At 34.5% G+C, this 15,770-nt stretch overlaps 1 protein-coding gene across 1 annotated transcript; it reads right to left on the reverse strand.

Annotated features, from left to right (window-relative positions):
- Positions 1-7,132: 7,132 nt before the first annotated feature.
- LOC123642032 (putative olfactory receptor 52P1) lies at positions 7,133-8,077 on the reverse strand. Its single transcript, XM_045556959.1, has one exon. It carries the CDS (start codon positions 8,075-8,077, stop codon positions 7,133-7,135), a length of 945 nt encoding a protein of 314 aa, XP_045412915.1.
- Between the last annotated feature and the right edge of the window lie 7,693 nt (positions 8,078-15,770).

Below are 15,770 nucleotides of genomic sequence, written 5' to 3' on the forward strand. Positions count from 1 at the left end.
AAAGCACATTTTTTGAGATCATCAATATATTAGGCATATCAATATATGGCCAAAAATGCAACTGTTTTTAAAATATAACTTCATAAGGCTCTGGCTGTTCTGTTTACTTCTATATCTTTAGTGCTTAAAAATAAAATATAGCTGGATATGATACCGGAAACACCACACACACACACACACACACACACACACACACACACACACACACAATGAATCAACTGGACTTCATCAAAATTAAAATATTTGTGCATCAAACGACACTCAAGAGAGTGAAATGACAATACACAGAATCAAAGAAAATATTTGCAAAGCATATAACATACAAGGAATTAATATCCAGAATATTTCATCAATTTCTACAACTAAACAATAGCAATCACAGAAACTTGGCAATTAAAAAATAATTCAATGACTTATAAAGATATTTCTCCACAAAAGATATACAAATGGCCAATAAGCCCATGGGAACATGCTGAACAACTCTAGTCTCAACAACTCTCAACTATGGAAATGCAAATAAAAACTACAGTGACATACCACTTCATACCCATTAGATAGCTACTATAAAAAATAAAAGTAAATGTTAGTAAAGATATGGAGAAATTGGAACCCTTGATCATGCTGGTTGAAAAGAGAAGTCCAGCTGATGAGGCAAAACGTATGGTAGCTCTTCAAAAGTTTAAAAACAGAATTACCATATGATCTAGCAATTCCACTTCTGAGTATGTACCCAAAGGGATTGAAAGCAGGTACTAGAACAGATACTTATATGCCAATATTCATTTCAGCATTATTCACAATGCTAAAGGTGAAAACAACCCAAGTCCATAAACAGATTAATAGATAAAGAAAATCTAGTATAATACATACAATGGAAATTTATTTGGAAATTTCAAAGAATAAAGTTCTGATACATGCTATAACATGCATGAATCTCGAAGAAGTTATACTAAGTGAAATAAACCAGACAAAAGAACAAATACCATATAATTTCACTTATATGAAGTAACTAGGATTGGCAAGTTCATACAGACAGAAAGTAGATTAGAGATTACCAGGGTGTGGAAGTGAGGGAATAGGGAGTTAATGCTTAATGAGTATTGGATTTGTTTGGATTAATTAAAAAAAATGGAAATTGATAGTGCTAATGGTTGCACAACATTGTCAATGTATGTATGTCCCTGAATTTTATACTGAAAGTGGTTAGTTAATTTTATGTTACATATATTTCACAGCAATAAAAAATACCCAAAAAAAGTTCACAGCACATTGTAGTTGCTTAATAGATGTACTTTAATTAATTAAAGGGAGACTAATAGCCATCAAATTGATGATAGGATTACAGAAGGTCCTTGATAAAGTGATTATAACAATGAGTTGGCAAACGCTGAAACTATCTACTTTTATATATCCATAAGGTCAGTTAATGTAATTCTGTCATTGTTGAAGACACTTTTCATTTTCCATTTTCTACTCATAGCCAAAGGCATAATTACCAACAGTTAACTACATTAAAAGAAGTTCCAAGAACCTACATATGGCTAAAATACTGTAACCAAAATAAATTTAACTAAATTGGAAAATATTTGTCTCAACAATGTTAGGACTATATAATATTTTAAAATTGAAAGAAGGAATTTAATTTGTAAAGAATGATTTTCATTATACTAGATAAATAAGAAATGAGATATTGACTGATAATTTCAGGAAGAACAAAAACATATTATTCATTTTACATGAAATATTCTGTATTTCCATGTTAAAAATCCAATTAAAATATTAATAAGATGTAATCTTTTGCTTATCAAAAATGACTAAGCACTTTAAAAGAGTACTCGTTAATGTTAAAGAGTATTTTGGTGATATCTTCACTCACCTATATATTACCTTTTAGGATATCAATTAGTACAGCCTTTCTGGAGAATGATTTGGCTTAATAAATGTATCAAATGTGTTAATGGAAGTCCCTATCCTTTATACTCACTACAATTAGGTTCAATTCCATATAATATAATTAAATAAACAAACAAAACAAAAATACGGACTTAAAAGAGGTAGAAATTAAAAATTTTAAAGGAAAACCTAGAACAAACAGACAAAAATACAGTCCAAAGTGATTGTATTTCCCATGTTTATCAAGAACCTGATTTTTTCTACTTTTCTGCCATCTTTTGCCTGTTGCCTCATGATATGCAATGGTTAATAAGCTAACATAGTCATGTATGTCTTCAACAAGAGGGAAGGAAGAAGGGCCAGAGGAAGGATATATTACAATCATGAACATACTCTCTAATGTGCCAGCAAACATCAAAAGTAATTAAGGTATCCAGAGGATCACATAAAAACCATGTATTCTATACTCAAGAATGGATAATATTGTATTAGAGCAGACAATCAGCACCCTTTTTTTTTAATTTCAGCTTTTTAGGGGGGTACAAAACTTCAGGTTATATATATTTCCCATGCCCCCCCATCCCCCCGAGTCTGAGTTTCAAGCGTGTCCATTCCCTAGACAGTGCACATCGCACTCATCACGTAGGTATACACCCATCCCCTCCCCCCACCCCCATTCCCCCCAGTCAGAACTTCAAGCGTGTCCATTCCCCAGACAGTACACATCACACTCATTAAGTAGGTATACACCCATCCCCTCCCCCCAGTCCCCACCTCTGTCCGATACCCAATTGGTGTTATTCCCAAATATGCACTTAGGTGATGATCAGGGAAACCAATTTGCTGGTACATGTGGTGCTTATTTTTCCATTCTTGGGATACTTCACTTAATAGAATGGGTTCCAACTCTCTCCAGGAGAACCAAAGAGATGCCATATCACCATTATTTCTTATAGCTGAGTAATACTCCATGGTATACATATACCACATTTTACTAATCCATTCATGAATTGATGGGCATTTGGGTTGTTTCCACATCTTTGCAATTGTGAATTGTGCTGCTATAAACATTCGGGTGCAGGTGTCTTTTTTATAGAATGACTTTTGTTCTTCTGGGTAGATGCCCAATAATGGGATTGCTGGATCGAATGGTAGGTCTACTTGAATCTGCTTAAGGTATCTCCATATTGCTTTCCGCAGGGGTTGTACTAGTTTACAGTCCCACCAGTAGTGTATGAGTATTCCTGTCTCTCCGCATCCACACCAACATGTGCTGTTTTGGGACTTTTTGATGAAGGCCATTCTTAGTGTTTTCCACGTTCCAGATATCATGTTAGAGTATCAACATAATGTATGGTGCAAGACACCCATAGCAACTTCCCTGATAGATTTACAATCTAGCAAGAAATAATTTTTGTAGACTACATTCCTAGATGTTAAAATTTTGAAATCAAAGGGTGCTGATTTTTCACCTCTCACAAAAATCAAATCACGGTGGATAACAGACTTAAACCTTAGGTGTGAAACTATTAGAATTCTAGAAGAAAATGTAGGAAAGACTCTTACAGACATTGGCCCAGGCAAAGAATTTATGAAGAAGACCCCTAAGGCAATCACAGTAACAACAAAAATAAATAAATGGGACCTGATCAAATTAAAAAGCTTCTGCACAGCCAAAGAAACAGTCATGAGAGTAAACAGACAACCTACAGAATGGGAAAATATTTTCGTATACTACACATCAGATAAAGGACTGATAACAAGAATCTATTTAGAACTCAGGAAAATCAGCAAGAAAAAATCAAACAACCCTATCAAAAAGTGGGCAAAGGACATGAATAGAAATTTTTCAAAAGAAGATATAAAAATGGCTAACAAACATATGAAAATATGTTCAACATCCCTAATCATCAGGGAAATGCAAATCAAAACCACAATGAGATACCACTTAACTCCAGTGAGAATGGCCTTTATCACAAAGTCCCAAAACAATACATGTTGGCGTGGATGCAGAGAGACAGGAACACTCATACACTGCTGGTGGGACTGTAAACTAGTACAACCCCTGTGGAAAGCAATATGGAGATACCTTAAGCAGATTCAAGTAGACCTACCATTTGATCCAGCAATCCCATTATTGGGCATCTACCCAGAAGAACAAAAGTCATTCTATAAAAAAGACACCTGCACCCGAATGTTTATAGCAGCACAATTCACAATTGCAAAGATGTGGAAACAACCCAAATGCCTATCAATTCACGAATGGATTACTAAAATGTGGTATATGTATACCATTGAGTATTACTCAGCTATAAGAAATAATGGTGATATGGCATCTCTTTGGTTCTGGAGAGAGTTGGAACCCATTATACTAAGTGAAGTATCCAAAGAATGGAAAAACAAGCATCACATGTACTCACCAGAAAATTGGTTTCCCTGATCATCACCTAAATGCACATTGGGGAATGATACCAACTGGATATCAGACTGAGGCGGGGGGTGGGGGGAGGGGATGGGTGTATGCCTACATGATGAGTGCAATGCGCACCATCTGGGGAATGGTCATGCTTGAAGGTGCTGACTCGGGGAGGTGGGGGGTGGGGGGAGGGGATGGAGGTATGACTACATGGTGAGTGCCAGGCTCACTGTCTGGGGAATGGACACGCTTGAGGCTCTGACTCAGGGGGATGGGTGGGACATGGGCAATATATATAACCTGAGCTTTTGTACCCCCATAATAAGCTGAAATAAAAAAAAAGAAAAAGAAAAAATATGGTACAAACAATATTAGCCCAATTTTTATACACAGTTACACATACCACTTTGTATGTAGGCATTCACATATTTTAAATTGAAGAATCTCAATTTTCCAGTAAATATTTCAATTTCAAGAAGCTCATTCAGACAATGGAGATTCCTTCTGTGACACATGAGTTTATTTTCTTTCTGACCCACATACACTAAATACTCATGAAGTATTTCTATACAAACCCTGCTACTACTCTAGGGTGTAGCAATCCCTGGAAAACCTGAAGGACTATATCTAGCTTACATTCTAAGAACATAGGTTAGATATATATTTCCACATTTCAATTGAGAACTTGAAGGGATGGTCCCTGCACTCTCTTTGCCCGTCTTTGGCTACCATGAATTTTCTAGAATGCTTTAGTAGCAACAGGGCAGATTAGTAATTCAATAGCTGAAGAATAAAATCTCTAATTTCCTATCCTCTTCAGCTTTAGTGATGCGGTCCTGTTTTGATCTCCAAGAAAGGAAATCACTAGGTTTGTGACTATTTCCAAATATATGTTGTTATTGATGTAGAAATAATTGAAGATACTTCTTCAATATAAGTAAAATTCACACACACAGACACACACACACACACACACACACACACACACACACACACATTACCTATGAAAGTTGTACCATGAGCCAAAAGCATCACTTTCTCTTTTGTAGATTTATGTACCCTCAGTATAAACACAACTATGAAGATGATTATGAGAACCATTCAGCCCAGATTTTTTTACTGGATTCTTTTCCTCTTTCTTTACTCTTCCTCTTTTCTATGTTCACTAACACATCTTCATCATTTGTCATCAGAATTAATGATAATAGTCCCCTAAATGATCAGATAATTTGCAGTTTATTCCTATTTATTACAATTAACATTACTGGTGGATATTTTTGTCTTAAATTCAGGCTATCTTTTCAAGATCATGATAAATTAACTTTAATGGAGTAAAAGCACACATCAGAAATGTTTTATAAAGTGTCAAAATTGTTTTCTGAAATAGCTGCTATCAGTATGTCCATTTAACCATTCAGGAATCTGAGGCACAGGGAAGTGCCTTGGTAAATATCAACACAGCTAGTGGTTGGTTGTTTGCAGATTAAAAACTGAGCAGTATGGCTTGAGAGCCAATAGTGTTGAACACCACTTTTATTGACTCTTTTATAATTGTAGATATGCAAATATACACCATCTTAACCAAGACAATGCTAAATAGAGTACCATAAAATGAGTTTAGACATTCAGAAATAAACACTTTCCTTTCAAGAGAAAAGGTATAAAATTATATGGCAGTCAGTGCAATAGAGTCATGTAGTACCTGAAACCTGAAAACCCATATAGGTCTTATTCAAAAGAAGAAATAAAAAATTCAAGGGAAAAAGTGACATGATACTCTATAACTATCAATTGAGAGAAGTACTAGAAGTACTCTAGATAGAGAAAAGATTGGTAAAATATGACCCTATGGCCTAATGACAAAACTATTTTGGTTATCATCAGAAATAGTGTAGATCTTAAAGAAAATATAATCATTATGTCATATACTCATAATGACTTATCCTACATGATTTTCCATACAAATATGAGCTACTGAACTTCAAAAAAGGAAGAGGAAGAGGGCAATATTATGTAAAGACCAGTTATAATAATGAATTATAAGGAAATGCTAGAAACAGAATGTTTCTCTATAATATAGTTTGGAATACAGTTTGAAAGCATCATTAAAGAATGGGAAATGGGACAATAGATATTTTCAAAGAATCAACTTGAACTACATTGAGGAAACAGAAACAGAAAAAGTGGTAAAATAGTTTTGGATGTTGTTAAGTCTTTTGGAGATGTGCTTGTGGGATTAGATGTTACTTAGAAACTTTAAAAATATCTAGCTAGACAGTATGTACAAAAAATCCAAGAAAACCTCTGGAAGGTATATTGTGAGGATTTCATCATCTGCCTGTTCAGGACACATTTATTTTACTAGCACTAACCCAATTTCTAGGGTTATAGATTTTAAAGTCTTTTAGTTTTATTGTACAGGATATATCTTGTCAATCAAAACCTACAAATCTATGTATGGCATCATAGTGAAACTTAGAGATTATAAGTTCATAATGATATCCCTGATAAAGATGGTAAGACTGAATAAGAAGATAATTTTGTGGGAGCAAGCATATCAGCAAATAAGATTGCATAATAGTGGAGACAGTGTTTTGTGAGGTAAATGTTCCAAGAACAAATCAGCTGTCAGATATCTCCTAAGCAAATTTCCTGGGGAGATCAAGACTTATTCAATGCTAATTAATACTTGAAATATTGCAAATGAAAGTTGTGGGGTACAGGCTACTAGAAAACAGGTTTATGTGTGTTTGTTCATTTGCGTGTGTGTTTTGTTTTGTTTAAATAGGTCATGGAAACCTGTTAGAGGAAGAGTTGGCTGTTTTAGAGTTTGTGTGAAGTCAAAATTTGGAGAAACCGTTCTTTGATTCTCTTGGTTTTCATGCCATAGATCATTGGGTTCGCCATGGGTGGAACAAGGATGTATATGTTAGCCACAAAGATGTGAATGTGAGGAGCCACATTGTGTCCAAACCTGTGAGTAAGGAAGGAGAAAAAGGCTGGAGTATAGGCCACTAAGATCACACACACATGGGATCCACAGGTGCCCAAGGTCTTGAGTCGAGCAGCCTTGGATGGAAGGCGGAAGACAGTATAAAGGATGACAATATAGGAGCATATGATTAGTATGAAATCCAAACCCCCAGTGAGGAAGGCCGCAATTAGGCTGTATATCCTGCAGATCCTGGTCTCTGCACAAGCAAGTTTGATCAGAGCCATAAATTCACAGTAAGTGTGAGGGATGATGTTAGTTTTGCAGTAGGCAAGCCACCGAAGCATGAATGGCTGAGGACTGAAAAGCAAAGCCCCCCGGAAAACAATCACTAGCCCCAAGTTCTTGATGACTCTGTGTGTCAGGATATTGGTATGTCTCAGAGGATTGCAGATTGCCACGTAACGGTCAAAGGCCATGGCCAAGATGAACCCTGAGGCCATGCTGCACAGTGAGTGAATGAGAAATACTTGTATGAGGCAGGCTTCAAAATAGATCTCTCTGTCCTGGAACCAAAAAATGCTGAGGATTTTAGGCATAGCAGTGGTAGAGATGATCAGGTCAGCCGTAGAGAGCATGCAGAGGAAGAAGTACATGGGCTCGTGCAGGTTGGGATCTGTTCTGATAATAAACAGAATAGAGAAATTTCCCAGGAGAGCACTCAGGTAAACCAGGCAGAAGGGTATTGATATCCAGGTCTGGATGGCTTCCATTCCTGGAATGCCAAGGAGAAGAAAGGTGCTGGGATGAAAATTTGTATTATTTGGCAATGACATGATGAAAGCTAGTGGTCGTGTTCAACTGTGGAATGGTGTAGATTTTTCATATGCTTCTGTCCATTCATATACTGATGTCTGTGTTAATTAGCGTAAAATACTTGACAATGGTTTTTACCATAAGGAAAAATAGTACATAGAGCTCAGTCTCTAACTTTAGATATTACCATTCCAACAGAGAAAAAATTTGTGCCTTCTGATATTAAAGTCTCATGTGATCATTGTAGTAAAGATTATATGAACAAGCCTTTCAAATGATCCAATAGATGGAGAATTTATTCTATTTGTATCAGTCAAAGGGTCATAGATAAGTTATTTAATCTTGGTTCTGAAGCATTCTGGACCTTCAAAATAAAGAGAAAAGTATAAATTTTTAAAAATTCACAATGAGAAGGTATCAGTGGCTCACAGAGAAAATAAAATAATTGCTTTTGCATTACCTCACACACTCATCATTTTTTGTGTGTGGTGAGAACACTTAAAATCTGCTCTTAGCAATTTTCAAGAATACAGTACATTGTTATGAACTATAACTACCACGTTATATAATAGCTCTGTTTAATGTATTCAATATTTTTTATCCTTTGAGGAACATATCCTCACAGCCCCTGGTAACCAACATTTTAATCTCTACTTCTGTGAGTTCAACATTTTTAGATTCCCCTTATAAGTGCGATCATGTGACATTTGTCTTTCTTTTCTTTATGACAGCCTCCTTGTGTTATAAAACACATAGGTGGGGCCAACATAATACATTGTTAATTATAAAAAGAAAGTCCCTATGTATTAACCATATGTTGACTACTAAAAAAAGATGCTTTGTATATATCTCGAGATAGTGAAAAGTGTGAAACTTTATGAACCACTCTGTTAGGAGAGATTTGGTATTGCACATCAGGCTTTTATAACAACAATGCTTATTTGTTACCAAACAATTCAAATTGTTTGATAACAAGCAAGCATCATTTTCCTCATTAAAAAATGCAATTCTTTAGTGGTTTCTCACAAATAATTAGTACATTTTATTTTCATTTTGTAGTTGCACCTACTTTCTAATATTTGATTTCTTTGATACATAGGATATTTACAATTATGTTATACAATTTTCAAATATCCAGAGGATTTTCAAAAGAAATTGCTATTTCATTTGAACTATCATAGCAGAACTCTAACCTTAAATGTATCATCCTTACTTACAATTCATTTGCCTGTAATTATTTCTAAAATATATTCACATGGCAATGATATTGTAGAATGAACAGAACCAAAGATTATTTCCTACATTCTACCTAGATGTCTATTTTGCCACAATTGGAATGTTTTGATGTAATTTGAATTGCACATGATCTAAACTCCTTTTCCAAAAGAATGAGAGCTATAAAAGTAACAGCAAAATTTTCTAAACGACGTTACTACTTGCATCTCTCTCTTCAAACTAATCAAAAAAACTGGAGCCATTCTTATAGCGGGTAACTATTTTTGAACCAGGTGATAATCATCTTCTCTCACTTAATAGCCCATTTCAGCTCAAAACAGATCCACTTTCCTCCATCTCTCCCAGCCAACAAAAAGTTTAGACTACAATGTTCCAAAGTTTACAGTTAACATTAGAAAATTAGCACTATATAGCTAAGTTCTGCCATGCTCTGAAGTACCGCCATTAACTCTGAGGATAGTTTCTAGACCAGATATGCAAAACAACAATGATGGCCCAATGAACCCCTTGAGAGATATTAATTAAAATAAGCAAAAACAGCTGTGAAGAGAAATTAGAGAGCTTTCAAAAATAAGAACTAATTACTAATATTCTATTACTAATATTCTAGTATGACCAAAGAAGTGATTGAGCAGAAAAGTCCACATCTTTCAAACGTTATACAAAAGATTTATAACTTCTAAGAGGTGCTCTTCAACACCTAACCGAGCTATAGATCGAAGAATTTAAAAGAGGTAATGGTCTGAACCAGAAGAGACACATTGGGAAGTCTGACATGGTATTTTATTTGTTTGGAAGTTTGTGTTATTGAGAAACATCTGTTTTGTTGATGAGGACTGAAAGTATAAAAAAAAAAAAAAAAAAAAAAAAAAAGAGGTAATGGTCCTAAAGCCTACAGGTTGACACATGAGGAGAAATAAACTTATCACTTAGTTTTGGAGTTGGCAACCATTGAGCATGTGCAGATTTTTCTCATTTAAAAATTAATAAAAGAAAAGATGAAAAAAATTAATATTATTTTGTAATGACATTGGGAATTGGCTTATTATATACAGTTCAAGATTCCTTTTGATGATGGCTTTACTGAAGCATATAAAGCAAAAGCTTAGATATTAGTACATAAACTGTAATAAAGCATAACCATTATTTTGCAGTTATATTTGTTATTCAGAACAATTCAATTAAACAGTAAGTCAAGATTACAATCATTACAAAAATTACAATCCCTTATGAATTTGTAAAATAGAACAATATATGACATCTGCATGACACAATTCCAACCACAAGCTTTCTAATAAATGCATAGGCTACATTGTTTTCTATTATGTAAAAAGGAAAATAAATAAACTTGGGGGATGGACACGCCTGAAGCTCTGACTCGGGGTCAGGGGAGAAGGGGCAAGGGCAATATACGTAACCTAAACATTTGTACCTCCATAATATGCTGAAATAAAAAAAAATAAATTAAAAAACAATAATTTCTAGAAAAATAGGAGAAAATAATATTGAAGACAAGAAAACAACAACAGTAGTATTAAGGACAATAGTAAAAAAACGAAAGCAAAAAAAACATGCATTTGAAAGAGGACCAAACGTGACACAATTCTAGCAGGATTAAGAAAAACTGTAGAGATAAATTAAGCAAATTTAGGAATGGAAATCAACTAGCAATTTATTTACTTATGAAATGTCACATGCATTTCACATTAGGAAATTACTTGGCCTGTATGGTAGGCCCATAATCTCTTCAGCCAAGAGAACATTCTTTGGTATAGAGATTTTCTTTCCACATTCACCAACCTTTGGACTCATCTGTTTTTGGTCTTCACTTTTTTCTGGAGACTTCATGACTAAGGTGTATAATTAGAAATCTAAATGGCATTAGAGCTTTTTTGCAGTAGGGTATAATAAAGTAAAGGAGTCCAACACCCAGGACCTATTGAGATACATTCATTTAGTCTATTTCCCCAAAAGCCACAGAGACACAATATTTGCGTGGAATTTCTTTCTTTTTGTCCCATTGCTGCTATAGAAACTGACTATCTCTTCTGGGTAGCAGAAAGGACTCCTGCTTTCTCACCTCAGCAACAATGATGATATATGCTTCAGAGATGACCTGTTCATATAGCATTCCTGGGCATGAAGAATTGGAAAAAAGGAATAAACTCACACATTCTCCCTCTTTTTCCAGGTGCTTCTCTCTTCATCACAGCCTAGATGAATTTCAGCTCCTGGTGAATGCCCTATTTAGCTTGGCTTAGCCTTGAGTCTTTCATGCATACTAAATGCTGTTGTGTGTGCTTTGCCCAAGGGTCTCACCAAAAAGGAAGTCAAGGAACTCTTGCTTTTATGTCTCCCCCTGACTCCACTGGCATTAGTTTTCCTTGGAAACCCTCAAGTGGATGACATGCCTTTCCTAGAGGCAGGATCAGACAGGAAAACTATAAGGATTCTGGGGAAAATGAAAATCTTAGGAAAAGTAATAGTTGTTGGTTCAGGAAAGGTGACCGATGGATGATTCAGACCCTGAATTGATAGAAACAAAGAAATGGCATCTTGTAAATTTGAAAAAGAAGTTCCTTTATAGAAAATGCTAATCATCATCTTCGCACCCCTGATGACCCTAGAAGTCTCATTTTATTTCTGCAATATTATTCTATTTTATGATTTCTTTGGCCTTGACGAAATTCCCAGGGCATCCATCTCTGTCTCTTTTTGTGATAAAGGGAGATATCGAGATGGTTGTATCATATTTGACCCTACCTGTCTGTATCACCAGAAGCACCAGCTCTGCTTTTATTATAATTTATTGTTTTTCAGCTAACATCAACTATATTAATAGTTCTAGAATCACAGCCTCTTGGGGCCAAGAAAATGACCCAGGTGTGCATGGATTCCTAGTGGAGCCCAACATATGCTAAAGAGACTTTCAGTAAAAGACATCATTGGGTCCTCAGAGTTATCCTCCCACGAGGGGAGGGAAATAGATAATTTCTTCAACCAAATCTGTCACAGTATATAAAACTCTTTTCATTTCAAATATACTGATTGGTCAAATATATTTAGTTCATAAATATGCTGATTACACTATTTTTTTTAATTTATGATCATATTGGCTTCACATAATTTTTAACTTGGTTGAGTATGCAAAATTGATATTGCTTGTAAAAATGTAACGCAATAAATACTTTTCTCCTAATGCTATATTTTTATAATTACCTATTCCAATTTCATAAAATATATTAGTAATTTTATATTCCATAATTTATTTAACCCTTCTTCAGTTCCCAGATATATGTGTTATTTTCATTGTTCTACCTATTAGAAAAAAACTTGAAGATCAATTATTTTTGGAAATATGATAAGAACATAATTGATATAAAAGGGGAAAAAACTACTCCTCTGAATATCATCCTACAAATAGATTTTAGGATCACTTACTGCACAACCATGTAATGGAATATTTAAGCACCCTGCATTTATTTATTTATTTAATAAACAAATAAATTGACTCTTTTCTATGTACTAGTTAATAATCAAAGGGAGAGACTGGAATGGGAGAAAGGCACAGTCCAGGCCAGTTAGGACATTGTGGACCAAGGTAAGAAAGCTAAAATTCAAACTAAGTGCAATAGAAAAACATTATTTTCGTCAATTTGTAATTTGACTTCCTCTGTAGAGAATTGACGTATAATGTCAAAATTGAAAACAAAGATGAACTAAGACTATTTTTAATGACAAGGTTATGATTAGGTCAGGCTTGCTAAGATTTAAGTAAAGAAACAAATCAATTTTGCATATATTTTTGTAGTTAAATTTGGTAAAATGATTATAAATTCTCAAAAAGAATCAAGGATGAATATAGTACTAGGTTTGGAGTGAGAGTAAATAGATGATTGGCTATTGGACTATGACAGAGGAAAATTAATAGTGATTTAGATTCAGACAATGGTTGTGGAGATCAAGTGAGTTATAAGATTTGAATCTTCTTAACAGTAGAATCAAAAAAACTTTGCTGTTGGACTGAATGTAGAGGATGAGAAAAAAGAGAGAATCAGTGAAGGTAGTTTGTTTCGTCTACTTCCTTATACAGTTTTCCAGTTTCTCTTTCTTACCAGGACCTCTTATTTCTGTTCTAGCTTTATCTTATGCATATTTATAACGTTTTCTTCAATGGCCACATCTATTTCTATGGCTACAAATACAATCTATGTGCTGGCAATTTCCAAGTTCATATCTTCACTGATGCCCTACATGCTGAAATATATAACTTCTCTATTCATACAACAACTTGGCATCTCCCTCTGGGTATCTCTTAATAGTACAAATGTCAAAGTTAATACTTCTAAGGCAGAACTCTTGAACTCCAATCTCTACAATCTTGTTTTCTCTCTAGACTTCACTTTTCACTATGCTGCATGAAAATATACCTATTTGCACAAGACAAAAATATAGGATCCGGGCCTGTTGGAAGGTAATCCAGAAGAGATTTTTGATAGATAAACTCCAATTTTAATATTTTTTGAAAAATAATAAATCCATTTGTATTGAAAAATTCTAGGAGATGTAGTTCAAAGAAGATTAAAAAAACAGGATTATTTCATTGTCAATATTGTGTTCACATATAATCTTTTCAATGCCTATTTTATGTTGATAGGGACTCCCATAATATGCTAAAATAAAAACTTTTTTAAAAATAGCAGCTATATTTTTAATATGTTAAAAATAATGGAAGACATTCATTCATTTATTAGTATTTCTTAGGAACAAAACATACACATCAGGATCTTGCTTAAAAGCACTGTAGTATAAGGTTAGATAAGTCATATTCTTTACATAGAGAAATATCAGAGTCTACAGAAGAGAAACAAATGGGAAACACAAATATACCGTAATATATTAAGTGCCCTAACAAGGGTCCCAAAGAGTGTCCTGCCAAGCCAATATAAAATTGATACCAAAACCAGGAAAGGATGCAACAAAAAAAGAAAACTACAGACCAATTTCTCTCATGAATATAGATGCAAAAATTCTCAATAAAATCCTAGCAAATCATATCCAAGTGCTTATCAAAAAAATAATTCATCACGACCAAGTGGGCTTCATCCCAGAGATGCAGGGGTGGTTCAACATACGTAAATCTATAAATGTAATTCACCACATAAATAGAAGCAAAAATAAAGACCATATGATCCTCTCAATAGATGCAGAAAAAGCATTTGACAAAATTCAACACCTTTTTATGATAAGAAAGCTTAACAAAATAGGCATAAATGGGATCTACCTAAAAATGATACAAGCCATATATGACAAACCCACAGCCAACATCATACTAAATGGGGAAAAATTGAAAGCATTCCCACTCAGAACCAGAACCAGACAAGGCTGCCCACTCTCCCTATTACTTTTCAACATAGTATTGGAAGTCCTTGCGAGAGCTATCAGGCAAGAGAGCAGAATCAAGGGAGTCCAAATAGGGAAAGAAGAGATCAAACTCTCACTCTTCACTGATGATATGATGTTATATCTGGAAAACCCCAAGGATTCAACCAAGAGACTCTTGGAATTGATTAATGAATTCAGTAAAGTCTCAGGTTACAAAATCAATACACACAAATCAGAGGCATTCATATATGCCAATAACATTCAATCGGAGAACCAAATTAAAGACTCAATACCCTTCAAAATAGCAACAAAGAAAATAAAATATCTAGGAATATATTTAACTAAAGAGGTAAAGGACCTCTATAGGGAGAACTATGAAACACTGAGGAAGGAAATTGCAGAACATGTAAATAGGTGGAAAACCATACCATGCTCGTGGATCGGAAGAATCAACAATGTTAAAATGTCTATACTACCCAAAGTAATCTACAGATTCAATGCAATCCCTATTAAATTACCAACATCATTTTTCACAGATTTAGAAAAAATAATTATACATTTTGTATGGAATCAGAGAAGACCCTGTATAGCAAAAGCAATTTTAAGCAATAAAAACAAAATGGGAGGTATTAATTTGCCAGACTTCAAACTATACTACAAGGCTGTGGTTCTTAAAACTGCCTGGTATTGGCACAAGTGCAGGGACACAGACCAGTGGAACAGAACAGAAAATCCAAATATAAAACCATCCTCATATAGCCATCCAATCTTTGACAAAATAGACAAAAACATACCCTGGGGACAAGAATCCCTATTCAATAAATGGTGCTGGGAAAACTGGATAGCCACATGTAGAAGACTGAAACAAGACCCACAGATTTCACCTCTCACAAAAATCAAATCACGGTGGATAACAGATTTAAACCTTAAATGAGAAATGATTAGAATTCTAGAAGAAAATGTAGGAAAGACTCTTACAGACATTGGTCTAGGCAAAGAATTTATGAAGACCCCTAAGGCAATCACAGCAACAACAAAAATAAACGAATGGGACCTGATTAAATTAAAAAGCTTCTGCACAGCCAAAGAAAC

Source organism: Lemur catta, chromosome 7 (assembly GCF_020740605.2).
Source record: "Lemur catta isolate mLemCat1 chromosome 7, mLemCat1.pri, whole genome shotgun sequence".
Lineage (NCBI taxonomy): Eukaryota > Metazoa > Chordata > Mammalia > Primates > Lemuridae > Lemur > Lemur catta.

What these genes read in the sequence shown, in the direction of transcription:
- LOC123642032 (XM_045556959.1), bottom strand. Translation starts at nt 8,077, where the DNA reads ATGTCATTGCCAAATAATACAAATTTTCATCCCAGCACCTTTCTTCTC.